This window comes from Gekko japonicus, unplaced genomic scaffold, assembly GCF_001447785.1.
Source record: "Gekko japonicus isolate JY-2015 unplaced genomic scaffold, Gekko_japonicus_V1.1 scaffold1540, whole genome shotgun sequence".
Taxonomy (NCBI): Eukaryota; Metazoa; Chordata; class Lepidosauria; order Squamata; family Gekkonidae; genus Gekko; species Gekko japonicus.
This window is the reverse complement of record NW_015169220.1, coordinates 323,316-335,552: the sequence shown is the minus strand read 5'-3', so window position 1 is coordinate 335,552 and position 12,237 is coordinate 323,316. Positions and strand designations below refer to the sequence as shown.

Sequence of the window (12,237 nt, the reverse complement as noted above, 5' to 3'; positions counted from 1 at the left end):
CCCCATGGGCTGGAAGGGGGTGCAGAAAAAGAAGAAGGGGTTGGATTTATATCCCGTCCTTCACTGGGAGTCTCAGAGTAGCTTCCAATCTCCTTCCCTTCCTCTCCCCACAACAGACACCCTGTGAGGTAGGTGGGGCTGAGCTCCTTGAGAATTGCTCTTGAGAGAACAGCTCTGAGAGAACTGTGGCTTGCCCAAAGTTACCCAGCAACTGCATGCGAAGAAGTGGGGAATCAAACCCGGTTATCTCAGATTAGAATCCCCACTTCTAACTACTACACCAAACTGGTTCCCACATGGAAACCCACACGGGCAGACTGGAAAGCCAGCAGTGCAGCACTGGGCAGACAACTCCCATGCTCAACTGCTGCAGACAAGGTTGTTCTGCCATGCTGAAGCCACCCACTCCTCTCCCCAAGTATTCTTCTGTTTCTTCCCTTGCACCAGTTGCTCCAGGGCCACATTAGAGCCTTGTATGGGCCAGTTCTGGCCCCTGGGCCTTATGTTTGATACCCCGATCTAAGGACTTCCGGCTTCTATCTAAATCATTTTGATTATAAATTATTCCTAAATATTTATACCCCCATATAAGAAATCCCACTGTTTGTAACTGTTAATAAATGCAAGTCTTTGAACTCGATCCTAAACAATGTATAAACACTAAACATAAATATAATTCAAATGGAACTAATCACTTAATAATCAGTTAAACAACAACTTTAGGCCATCACTGCAAGAATAATCCTCTGGTTGCCGGGAATTACTCTGAATATTCTAAACAGATCAAAATGGGTTTGTAGTATGCCAATGTTCTACTTTTATGATTTCTAGTATCACAATGCCAGTCTCTGCAGTCTGGAACATTACATTTTGGATGTTCATAATAAGTTCATTATTTTTTCTGCCAACTCCAATCCACCAGTCCCATTAACTCTAGGTATAAGAGAAGGAGACACAAGTTTGTAGGGCACAACTGACTTTCAGGACCTAAGCTACAGCAACTACCATTAGGAAATGATTTACTAAGAATCTTATACCCTCATCCCAAGTACACTAAACTGTGCATAGGATCACCCTGTTAAAATTGTCACCCAGAACACTGCTCTTAATGGATTACCTTCACTTAAGTAGGTGTAAGATATCGTTAATTATACTAATTTTGGTAACAACAGAGATAGAAGGCATCTACATAGATTTAAACACAAGCATCCTATAGAACTCAACAATAACATCAGTTTTGGATATGATTTTGTATATATGATTTTGTAGATAAATTTAAACTGATAAAGCATTCCTTGCAGCACCAGACAATAACAGCAATCAGCCACTTTAAATAAGCTATCTGATTGCTATGAGGCTGAACAGTTAACACTGGCTTAACTGGCTTGCAGTCCTGCTATATTCATGACTATACCTGTTCCTATGGTTACCTTAGGTCGATTTTTGCCTTCTGTCCCAAGAACAGTTTCTTCTGATCACTTTCTGTCCCTTAGCTCTCTAAAGCATTATACCACCACCAATTATTTATGGAGTTCATCAATGCATAGGGAACATTTCCCTGCCCAAAGGAGTGCCAAGTAGGCATTCCAAGTGCTTCAAAAGATCTCACACAATACAAAAGCAATCGATGCCTTCTCTAAACAAAAAGGAGCATTAGAAACCATACATATCCCACCAACCCAAAATGAAGAGACTCAACCTACCTAACACACTAAGCTAAAACACATCCAACACAGTTAAAAGTACACCACTACAAAAACCATTTCTAAAACCGATACAACCGTGACAGGAACCACAAAAATACTGGAGCGCCTACAGTCACACACCCCGTTCACCTGCGAGGGGAATTACAATGCATTAACTGCCTACAGTAGGTTCAGTTAAATATCAAATGCATTTTTAAAAACTGCCCCAGAAAGAGGGGAGCCCTTTAACAACACCGAAAGAAGAAACCGAGTAGCCCAGGGCTATCCTGCATCCAACCCATCCCTGACAGCCAGGACTTTTCAACGAGCCAAAGCAGCTCAATTTGCGAGGAACGTGACCCCATCATCCCTGGTTCAGGGAGACGAAGCCTCTGAACAGGCACCGTCGTCGCGCCCCCTCGGCAGGCAGGCAGGCAGGCAAGCGGCCCTTCCCCACCCACGGGAGGAAGGAAGAGGTAAACGGAGCCCACACATTTGTCCCTCCACTTGCTTGCGCGCACCCACCCAGCCTTGGACGAAGCCCACCTCCCCCTGACGGCAAATTTTTTTTTAAAAAAAAAAACCCCAAAAGCCCTCCTCAGGCAGTGGGGCAAGCGCACTTACTCCTCGGTCTTCCTCGGAAAGGAAATCTGGGCCGTCGTCCGAGCCTTCCTGCTCCGAGAAAGGGCGGAGGCGGGAGAGAAAGAGGCAGACGGAGGTATCAGTCGAAGAGGGAGGGAGGGGAAAAGGGAGAAAGCACAAAGGTTAGTGTGTCGGCCGCCAGCACCGCCGCCCCTTTCGCTTAGCCGGACACCTCACGGCCGCGGACCCAGAGGAACCTACCATCATGGCTGCTCCCAGCCCTTACTCCGCTCCCTCAGCAAACACAGGCCCAGCCCGCCAGGCAGCTCAGACCAGAGGGGGCGGGATCAAGGCGGGGCCGGGGGTTGGTGGTGGCTGCGTCTGGAACAAACAGTTGCTGCTGCCGGCCCCGCGGTTGCTGCTGAGCTTGCGCTAGTCCCCGGCCTCCCCTTTGGGCAAGTGCCGGGCCATGGGGCTGCTTTATATACAATGAGAGGGAAGGTATGGGGGGAGGGCGCTGCGGCATCGGTGTCGCAGGTCTGGGCAGGAAGCGCCTTTCAGGACTTGGAAAGATCGGCTAGTGGACAGTGCAGTAGGGTGACATACGAAGGAGGCGTTTAAGGGCAGAAGCTTCTGCCTAATGCATTCCGTTTTGGGATGATCTCCACCGCAGCTGCTGCTGATGGCCAATTGGATGGCCGAATCAGGGTCCAAGGCCCATGTGTGTTATTCACTGTGCAGCCCTAAGCCCAGTTAACACCCTTCTTGAGCCCACTGTAACTCTGCCTCAGATTCAAGATTCAAAGTTTGAGTCCAGTGACACCTTAAAGACCAACAACGTTTTATTCAAGGTATGAGCTTTTGTTTGCAAGCACACCTCTCCAGATACAGCACAACAGAATTTCCTCAACCATTACATATAGGTAGAGAGAGGATAGGGGTTAGTTGCCAAGAAGGGCTAGTTAGAGTCAAGATGCAATGTTCCCTCTAAGCTCCACAGTGTTGTGAGTGGAAATTTTACCTCGGAAGGGGGGGGGGGGGGGTTGCATTAAAGTTGTGAGCAAGTCTAAATTTGACTATTTCCATAACCCTGTAAACATCTCAGAATGAATGTTTAAAAACTATATTTATATTTTAAGAATAATTTAAACATTATAAGAGAAAACAGAATCAAGTCAAATTTTGTTACACAAAATGTTATCCTCTACAGGGGTAGACCAGGTCTCCAGAGAACAGGCCTGCCCACCACTTTCCACTATATTGGTAGACCTGGCCTCCAGAGAACAGGTCTTCCTGCCCCAGTTCACTATATTGGTAGACCTGGCCTTGGACTGTCTCCCTGTGCTGACCCTTAGAAAACACCATCACTTGGGGAGGGGGTGTTACCACAAGTGGCCTGTCTCAATATTGGGGGCAATCAGCTATGAGACAGAGGAGGCCAGAAGAGTACAAGGGATCACACATTTTTATATACCAAGGTCCAGTTCAGTATGAAAACTCCAGATTTGAAGAGTATTCAATAGTTTTATTAGAGAATATCCTTGCATACAATCATGCTAAGCAATCAAAATAAACTCATAATCCTGAACTAAGAAATAAAGAGGTGATGATAGAGGCATTAAGGAGCAGTTATAGGGGTTATATTACCTGTGTAGATATCCGCGTAGAAGAAAGCGCAAACAGCCAACGTTTCATGCTAAGAGAAGAGACCCAAATTAGAGGCACACCCAGAGTGTACACTGAGGCGGGGCTTGCCTTCTAGTTTTATAGGAATTCGAGGTGCCCCCATCCTCCATTGTTTCCTGTGGAAGCTTGGTTATGAACTGAAGCAGAAATCCTCTGAGCGGGCCTCTGAAATGTATGCTAGCACCCACTAGCGCAGTTTAGAGGGGACTGTGTGCATAAGTAACTGTGCAATTATAGCTGAGATTGGATTAAGACAGTTGGTAAGATCCGTGAATGGTAGTAAATTGGCATACAAATGCAAGAGTTAACAAACAGATCTGTGAACTAAGTTTGAGTCCAGTGGCACTTCTAAGATAACAAAGTTCAATTCTGGGTTTAAGCGAAAACTTAGCATGTGTAGATGCACACTCCTTCAGATACATTAAAACAGATTTCTTCAAATGTTACATACAGGCGGGGGGGGGGTAGATGCCAGGAAAAGCTAATTAGAGTCAAGATGCATAAGTAACTGAGCAATAAATATAGCTAAGATTGGAATAACACATTTGGTAAGATAGGTGAATAGCAGCAAATTGGCATGCAGATAAAAGAATTAACAGATGTGAGAACTGAGAGCTGATTGAAAGCATTTTTCTTGGATACACCGCCATGGCCCTTATGCATGCTGCTCTATCCTTGGGCAAGTAAAATACAACCAAGGGATCTAAGATGTGCCACCACCATGGCCACACACTTCGTAAACACACATGGGGCTGTAGTGAGTCCAAATGGAAGTACAGTGTACTGGTATACAGTACCCAGAAACTTAAAACGTAGAAATTTGCAATGATCTGGGTGAATAGACACATGAAAATACATGTCCCTCAAATCCAGAACAGTGAACCATGAGTTTAATTCCAAGAAAGGCAACACAGCAGAAAAGGTTAACATTTTAAACTTTTTCATTAACAGGAAATGGTTAAGACCCCTTAGGTTTAGGGTAGGTTGGAGACCCCCATCTTTCTTAGAGACTAGAAAGAATCTGGAGTGGAAACTTTTAGAAGGGGGAAGCCTGTCTATTGCTCCCTTGGACATAAGGCTATCCAGCTTGGGGCCGAGTTCAGGCATGGTATTATCTAAGGCAGCCAAAGTGGGTTCTAAGGAGGAAAACTCTACAAACTCTAATGTAACTTGCTCTACTCAAGGCTACCCTTGAGACTGACCTGGAAATTACAACTGGTCCAGAATGCAGCGGCATGGATTCTCACTGGAACCCCATCGACAGCCCACATACAACTGGTGCTACGCCAGCTGTACTAGCTCCAAGTTGAATACTGGATCAGGTTCAAAGTTTTGGTACTAAAGTCCCTAAACGGTCTGGGACCAATATACCTACCTCTCCTGGCATATCCCCCAGAGAGCTTTACGCTCAGGTGGCAAGAACTTACTGGTGATCCCTGGCCCAAATAGCATCTGCCTGTCCTCAACCAGAGCCAGGGCTTTTTCAGCCCTGGCGCTGGCCTGGTGGAACTCTCTGCCAGATGACATCCATGCCCTGGCAGACCTAGTGCAGTTCCGCTGGGGCCCTGGGCTTGTAAGACAGAGATGTTTGTTACCCGAACCGATCCAATTTGGTTCTGGGAGCCCAAGTCAACTCTGCCTACAGAGGATGGGCGGTGCGTGAGTTCTAACCCGTGTATCCAGAGGTCAGATTGGCGTCCGAAAGCTCACTATTTCCCAAGGAAGTCAGACAACACACTGGTTTTATGAATAAATGTTGCCTCTTTACTAAAGCAGTTTCTTCGGACATACAAAAACAGATGCATACGAGATTCACACAGCTCCTTAGTTACATGTTCTTACCAGACTTACGGTTGAGGACTGCAGCAGTCTTCTCCATCTAGCCTGGCTCTGTCCTCCCTTTTCCGTTATGGGGAAAGAACACTACTTTGCCTGTTTTGCGCCGTCTGCAAATATGTCAGTTTATTTGTTAAATTGTTAAGCTATTTTAATTTCTGTGAGTTTTAACAAAAATTTAACCAGATTGCTAATGCTGTTATGGGAATGTTGTTCCCCACCCTGAGCCCTATATGGAGGAGGATGGGCTATAAGTATAATGAAATAAATAAATAATGCCTTCCAATAAACTGTTTAATTTGTATCAGTAACACTTTAAATTCTGCATCTTCTACTAACAGTTGTGTACCCAGTTGTGTTGGTTGTTCCCATACTTAGAATAGCCTGCTGGCATCAACCAGAGCTTTGGCCTTTCTCATCATGGTTCTGTGGAATGGGCTCCATGAAGAGCTAAGGGGTGCCCCTTTGTTGGAGATAGTTAGGGAGCACTGCAAGGCCTGTTTGCCAAGGCTATCCCTGGGTTATGAATATCAGGCACCTTTTAAGGGAGGAGGGAGGTACCTGAAGGTTGTTATTTTATTTGCTTTCAACTTGCAATCTTTTATTACTCTAACCCACCTTCAGCCAAGAGGAAAGGTAGGATAAGAATATTTCAATTAATAAATAAATCCTGTGCAAAATTGCACTCCTGAAGCCAATGGGCTTACATTGGGGTAGCTTTTCTTAGGATCACACTGCTAATCTTCAAAACCAATTGCTTATATCCTACTACTTGGCTCAGCTACAGGTGGCATGTTCTTTCACTGTGCACAAGATACAACCTGCCAGCCAAGGAGTCTCTTGCAATGCAAGGATGTGCTTTGTGCCAACAGAATACTCTGCTCTTAGCTGAGCCAAATGATAGGATACAGCAGACATATTCTGTGGAAGTTTAAAGCCTATGATTCTTCTTCCTGTTACTCCAGTTTCCCTTTACTCTGAAAATAAGTATTTACTACGTTTGGCTGTGTCATTCATGTGTACTGAAGGACTTTCATTTGCATAGAAGGTTGACAGAGAAGTTTGGAGATCTGTTTTGCACAGAATGCAGATTGACAACTGTGTAGAAATCCTTGGTGTTGGTGGTGTCTGAAAAAAATGTATGTCAGACAAACATCAGTAGTGCATCATTATCAACAGACATCTGATTTATAGTATGTCATGGCTCAGTTGCATATTGCTTGCTTGAGCGCATTTGTCCATAGGAGTGAGTCAGAATGGTGGAATTAATGCACGATGGCTAGTCCAGAAATGGAAGTGGTTCAGGTACAAAAAAGTGTTCCTTTTATTTCCTGTTACAAGTGCAATAGAAGATACAGATACACCCTTCTGCAACACATCAAGTTCTCCTGTTCCAGTACTTTTTACTCTTTCAGTCCATACAGCCTGACTTTTCAGAGTGGAAATCCAAAAACAACATCCGTGACAAAAAAACCCCAAAGAATCAACAAAGATATGTTTGCAAAATCATTTACTATAGTAATTCTGTAGAAAATTCTCTTCTATTATCGCTCACACACAATGAATGCTGTGCAATGTAAACAATTCGTTTCACAATAATTGCTTTATCTGAGCATGTAGCAATCACAATTCTAGAAGGAAGAAGATACACATATCTCCCTTATATATAATTGAGTAAGACGCAGCATCAGATGCAGTGGAGAGAAAATGCGCACCAACAGTGTTTGGAGGCTTGAACTGTCCATCAGAAGCTTCCCCAGCTTCCATTGGCCGTGTCACCTAAGTCCCACCTCAGAACACAAAGGCTGTAGCCCTGCCTCTGCACCCAGTCCCCTCAGACCTCAGACTACAGCTGACAACCATCTGGTGGGTGAGTGGAACCGGGGAGCACTTGAAGATTGGCAGCGGCCCCAATAAGCCGCTCGCTGCCGCCCGACCCCCCCCCCACTACCCAGGGATGGAAGGAATCGGTGGAAGGCTGGCTGCAGCAGCTCATCACTGCTCGCCATGGCCTGATTCCCCCTCTTTATCGCACGCCTGTATAATATAATGTAATTTTACTGGAATTCTTTGTTTATAGATTTGTTCCTGGGGAAAGACCAGAGGTCTGAAACACTTAGATATCTGGAAAAAGTGTTGATTGAAAGAGAGACACAGATTGATTGAATTTGGAGCAGACTGCTTTTGTGAATTTGGATAAGGATACAAGACTGTTAATGGGATATAGATTGAGAGAGTCTGGAGCAGACTGCTATGTAAAGTTTTATCGACCTTTGTATTTTTTCTATGAAGGAATATGTTGTTGTTCTTTATTACCCGGCACTAAATGATGTTATGGCTTTAATCTAGTCTCATTTGTTGTTGTATTGTTCTGTGGGCATCTAGCACATGTCTGTATATATTTTTTCATACCAGACTGTCTTGGTAATGTGTATTATTCTTGTGGATTGTTTAAAATGTGGTTAGTCATGGAAGAGAAGTCCATCAATGGCTACTAGCCTTGCTGAATAAAAGGAACCTCTGTATACAGTACAGGGGCCATTTTCCCTTGTCGGTGCTTCACAGGCCAGGATTTGCTCAAAACTATTATTTAACCATAGAGTTTTGAGTGCCCCTGAAGTTATGCCATTTATGGTTTGGTGCAGGAAGAGACATCATGCACCAGTGTGCCACCAGCAAACTTGTCTCCACTCTCAATTGCTCCCAGGGCTTAGCCAGCTGCAGCCTGCAGCCAATGGTCCCTCTAAGCTATGGAGTCTTGTGAGCAAAAAATCTACTTTGTGAGCTACTAGCATTAAAGTTGTGAGCAAGCAATTTGGCTACAGCATAAATTAGGTTGTTCTGAAGCCATCCTTCCTGAGCTAAGAAGAAATTTGTGAGCCGGAGGCTAAAAAACTGTGAGCTAGCTCACACTCAGCTTAGAGGGAACACTGCCTGCAACCCTAATATACAGAGGTAGCAAAGCTCTTAATACCAGTGCTAGGAGGCAGCTAGGGTTGCCAAATGTAAAATCCCTACCGGCGGGGGAGTGTCCAGCCGGTCTGGGAGTCGTCTTGAAAAGTGCGACGTCACTTCCGGGTGACGCGCGCGCCGGGGCAGAGTTCCCCCAGGGCCCCGATTCCCCGTGTCACGGCAGGACCAGGGGACGTGACTCAAGCAAGCAAAAGTCCAGGAACAGTCCGAGGTCAAGCCGGGCAAACCAGGTAGCAAGGTTCAAGCAGGTTTAAATCACAGTCCAAAAGCAGGGTCAGCCATACCAAAGTTTCAAGTCCATAAATCACAACGATACCAGAGGAGTCAGAGATGCACGCAGGGTCAACAAAGCCGAAGGTCAAAAGCCGAGGATCAAGCCGAGAAGAATTCCACAAGGTCTGGAGCAGAGATGCAAGGATTCAGGTCCTGAACAAACGACGTTGCCAGCACAAATGACTGCTGGCAACAGACTTGCATATATACAGTGCTAGCTAATCAACTCATTAGCTAGCCAGGAGTGAGGACAGGATCCTGTCAGTAATCAGGGCTAAGAGATCTTCTGGCACGCATGCGTGCATTCTGCCTTCGCTCTCTCAGCTGTTGTCTTCTTACATTCCTGAGCCTGGTTACAGGTGGAGGCGAGTCTGATGATGAATTACTGGGCTGCAGCAGAGACTGATCCCTTGCAGGTGTTCCCTGGGAGGCTCTATCCTCCTCACCACTTAGATAGCTTTCAGCTACAGGATCCAGTCTTTGCCTTTCTGCTGCAGTACTGTCCTCAGGAGCCTGTTCAGGGTCCTCAGGAGCCTGTTCAGGGGCATCAGCAAAGGCAGGCATGACATCAGCAGGGGCTGGCATGACACCCCGGCGTCGGGTAACGGGCCTCCGGGGCGGGGGGAATTCCGCCCTACCGGGGGGGTTGGCAGCCCTAGAGGCAGCATCAGGGGAAGGCCTTCCCCTCTATACCGTTTATTTGGCCCTCCTAGGCAATTGATTGGCCACTGTGTGAAACAGTATGGTGGACTAGATGGACCACATGTCTGAACCAGCAGGCTGTGCTCCTATTCTTACAGGGAACCTAAATCTACCCCCCACCCCAAACACTCTACAGAAATAATATAGAGGGGAATATAATATAAAAGGAAATGGGAGTGGCCCACTGCAGAACATATTTGAATCTGTCCTCCTTTCTAAGGCTTATTCTTCAAGAACAGTGAAACAACTGTATCACAGTGAAGAAACAGTGGTAACATGCATCAAGCCAGCCCAATCTGAAACCTATCACATTGACAGCTTGGCAGCTATTTAGACATACCTCCAGCAGACTGCCAATGCACCACTTACAACAGGCACTACTGATCTCTAAATCCCAACTCAACAGCATGATAAGCTGAATCCTGGGTCATCATGAAATCACACTTGCAGGCAGAAGGTGTTTGTGCAATGCATTTTTATTACGCAGAGGGGAATCCAAGTCAAATAACCAGAATTCAAATTTGTATTCTGTGATACAGGAGTACTGTGAAGAAAATGAACAGACTAGAAGAAAATTGGTATAAAATTGGTATAAAAGCTAAACTACACATGCTACAGCCATCTATCTTTTGGATGTTTATTCAGTACTGTTTAGGCTATTGTATTATAAATTGCTTTTATGAATGTAAGGTATCAAACTTTTTGGAAAGGCAGGATAAAAAATATTAAATAAATTTCAAAAAATAAATAAAGCAAGTATCTTTTCATTCCCATACGTAAGCCTGGCTGAGGAGGAAAATGTTGTAAAGTACTGGAGCACAGCATAGTGAAGAGGAGGAAGGTCAGGATTTTGCTCGCTTCACCTACATTCTCTCATCTGCTTTAAAAAGGGATCCCCAACACACATCCATCACTTTCCATCTGAGCAGGCAGATGCAATATGTTTACATTGCTGCTCCAGTCATGTCTATTTTGGCCCTTATTTAATTAGCTTCTCTGTGTGTAATACAATAAGATATAAAACTTGCAAACCTCTTAAATGGCAGTAGATGGTGCTATGGACATCACTTTAACACTGCTTACAACTGGAATTCTGGTGGTTAGCCGTGTTGGTCTGAAGCTGTAGAACAAAGTTTGAATGCAGTGGCACCTTTAAGACCAACAAAGTTTTATTCTTTGTTGGTCTTAAAGGTGCCACTGGACTCAGACTTTGTTCAACTGGGATTCCATTTGTGAATAGTCTTCAGTTACATACTGTAACCCTAAAACCTTCCAACAGGCAAACTGCTGGAACCCAAAAGGCCATGTAATTTATTTTGGAGAGATACAATGTTGATTACAGCTGTTTATTAACTTTTCTTTGCCTTAGGCTGCATAGTCTCGTTCAGAATGTACTCTATGTGCATGAATACATTTAGGTGCTACACATACTATACTTTAACCTGTAGATAATGGTATGCATAACAGGAGGAAAAAACTTCATATGTATACACAGGCTATTGCTTTAACATATTTCAGGGCAAATATTGTCTGTTCAACATCTGATTTCTGGATGATCTAAGGAAAGTTGTTTGTCAACATTCACAATAAAACTAAAGCATTTTATATCTGACTTCTTTAATGGTTATGTTTCTTTTTACCTTTATTATTCCAAATAGTAACTTGAGGTTGCATAGAGGCAACAGCTTTTCAGACAGTTGCTCATTTTATAAGTTTGTCTGTGCCCAGAAACTGTGGAGGGACAGGAAAATGAATGTGTATGCTAGTTTTGCAGTTTTTCTAATGCTTCAAACATAATCTAGGAAAAAGCAAAACTAGCTTACAACAGCACAAACCAGTGCTAGAGCAATGGATGATATGTATATAGTTTGGTAGACTGTTGCAGACATCTAATGACTTGACCCAATCTCCTGTGCCCCCCCATACATATCCACGCATATGCCCAATGATGGTGACTGCAGGTACAGCACTGTGTTTAAACATGTGGGAGGGAAAGCTGTATTAAGTCCATGAAAGATAATGTTATTTATGGCATCTAAGAGTTTCCTTTCTCCAAAGACAAGACTCAACGCAGTTATCCAATTGCTCTAGATGCAGGTTGTGAAAGGAAAAAAGGCTTCTTCTCTCTTGGGAGATGATAACATCTATATATCTAATTCTCAACTTGCCCCCGGAGTGCGGATCGCTAAATTAGCGCTCCGGGGGCAGCTGGGGGGGGGGCGGGGGAGGTTTGTGCACACGTGGGCCAGTCCCCACATGTGCACAAAAATAAAAAAAGTTGAAAAAAATTTCGGGGGGATGTTTAAATTCCCCCGAAAGTGCAAGAGCGTCTCCTGCGCGTGCACAGGAGATGCTCTGCGACCTACAGGGCTTGCGTGCGGGGGAAGGGAGACAGGCAGGCAGGCAGGGCGGGCGGGGAAGGACCGGCCTCGCCGCCACCGCCGCCTTATGGGAGCCGGCCGGCTGGCTGGCTGGCTGGCTGGCGGGCGGGGGGAGACCG

The 12,237-nt window shown here is 45.0% G+C and overlaps 1 protein-coding gene across 1 annotated transcript in view; it reads right to left on the bottom strand.

Annotated features, from left to right (window-relative positions):
* Positions 1 to 2,606, bottom strand: part of SNX6 (sorting nexin 6) — a 47,843-nt gene extending 45,237 nt beyond the window's left edge. Inside the window, exons 1-2 of the mRNA XM_015416396.1 lie at positions 2,529 to 2,606; positions 2,310 to 2,357 (exon numbers count right to left, since the gene is read on the bottom strand). Coding sequence (XP_015271882.1) covers positions 2,310 to 2,357; positions 2,529 to 2,534 — 54 coding nt within the window. The 5' untranslated portion in view covers positions 2,535 to 2,606. The remainder of the gene's footprint in view (positions 1 to 2,309; positions 2,358 to 2,528) is intronic.
* Positions 2,607 to 12,237: the final 9,631 nt, after the last annotated feature.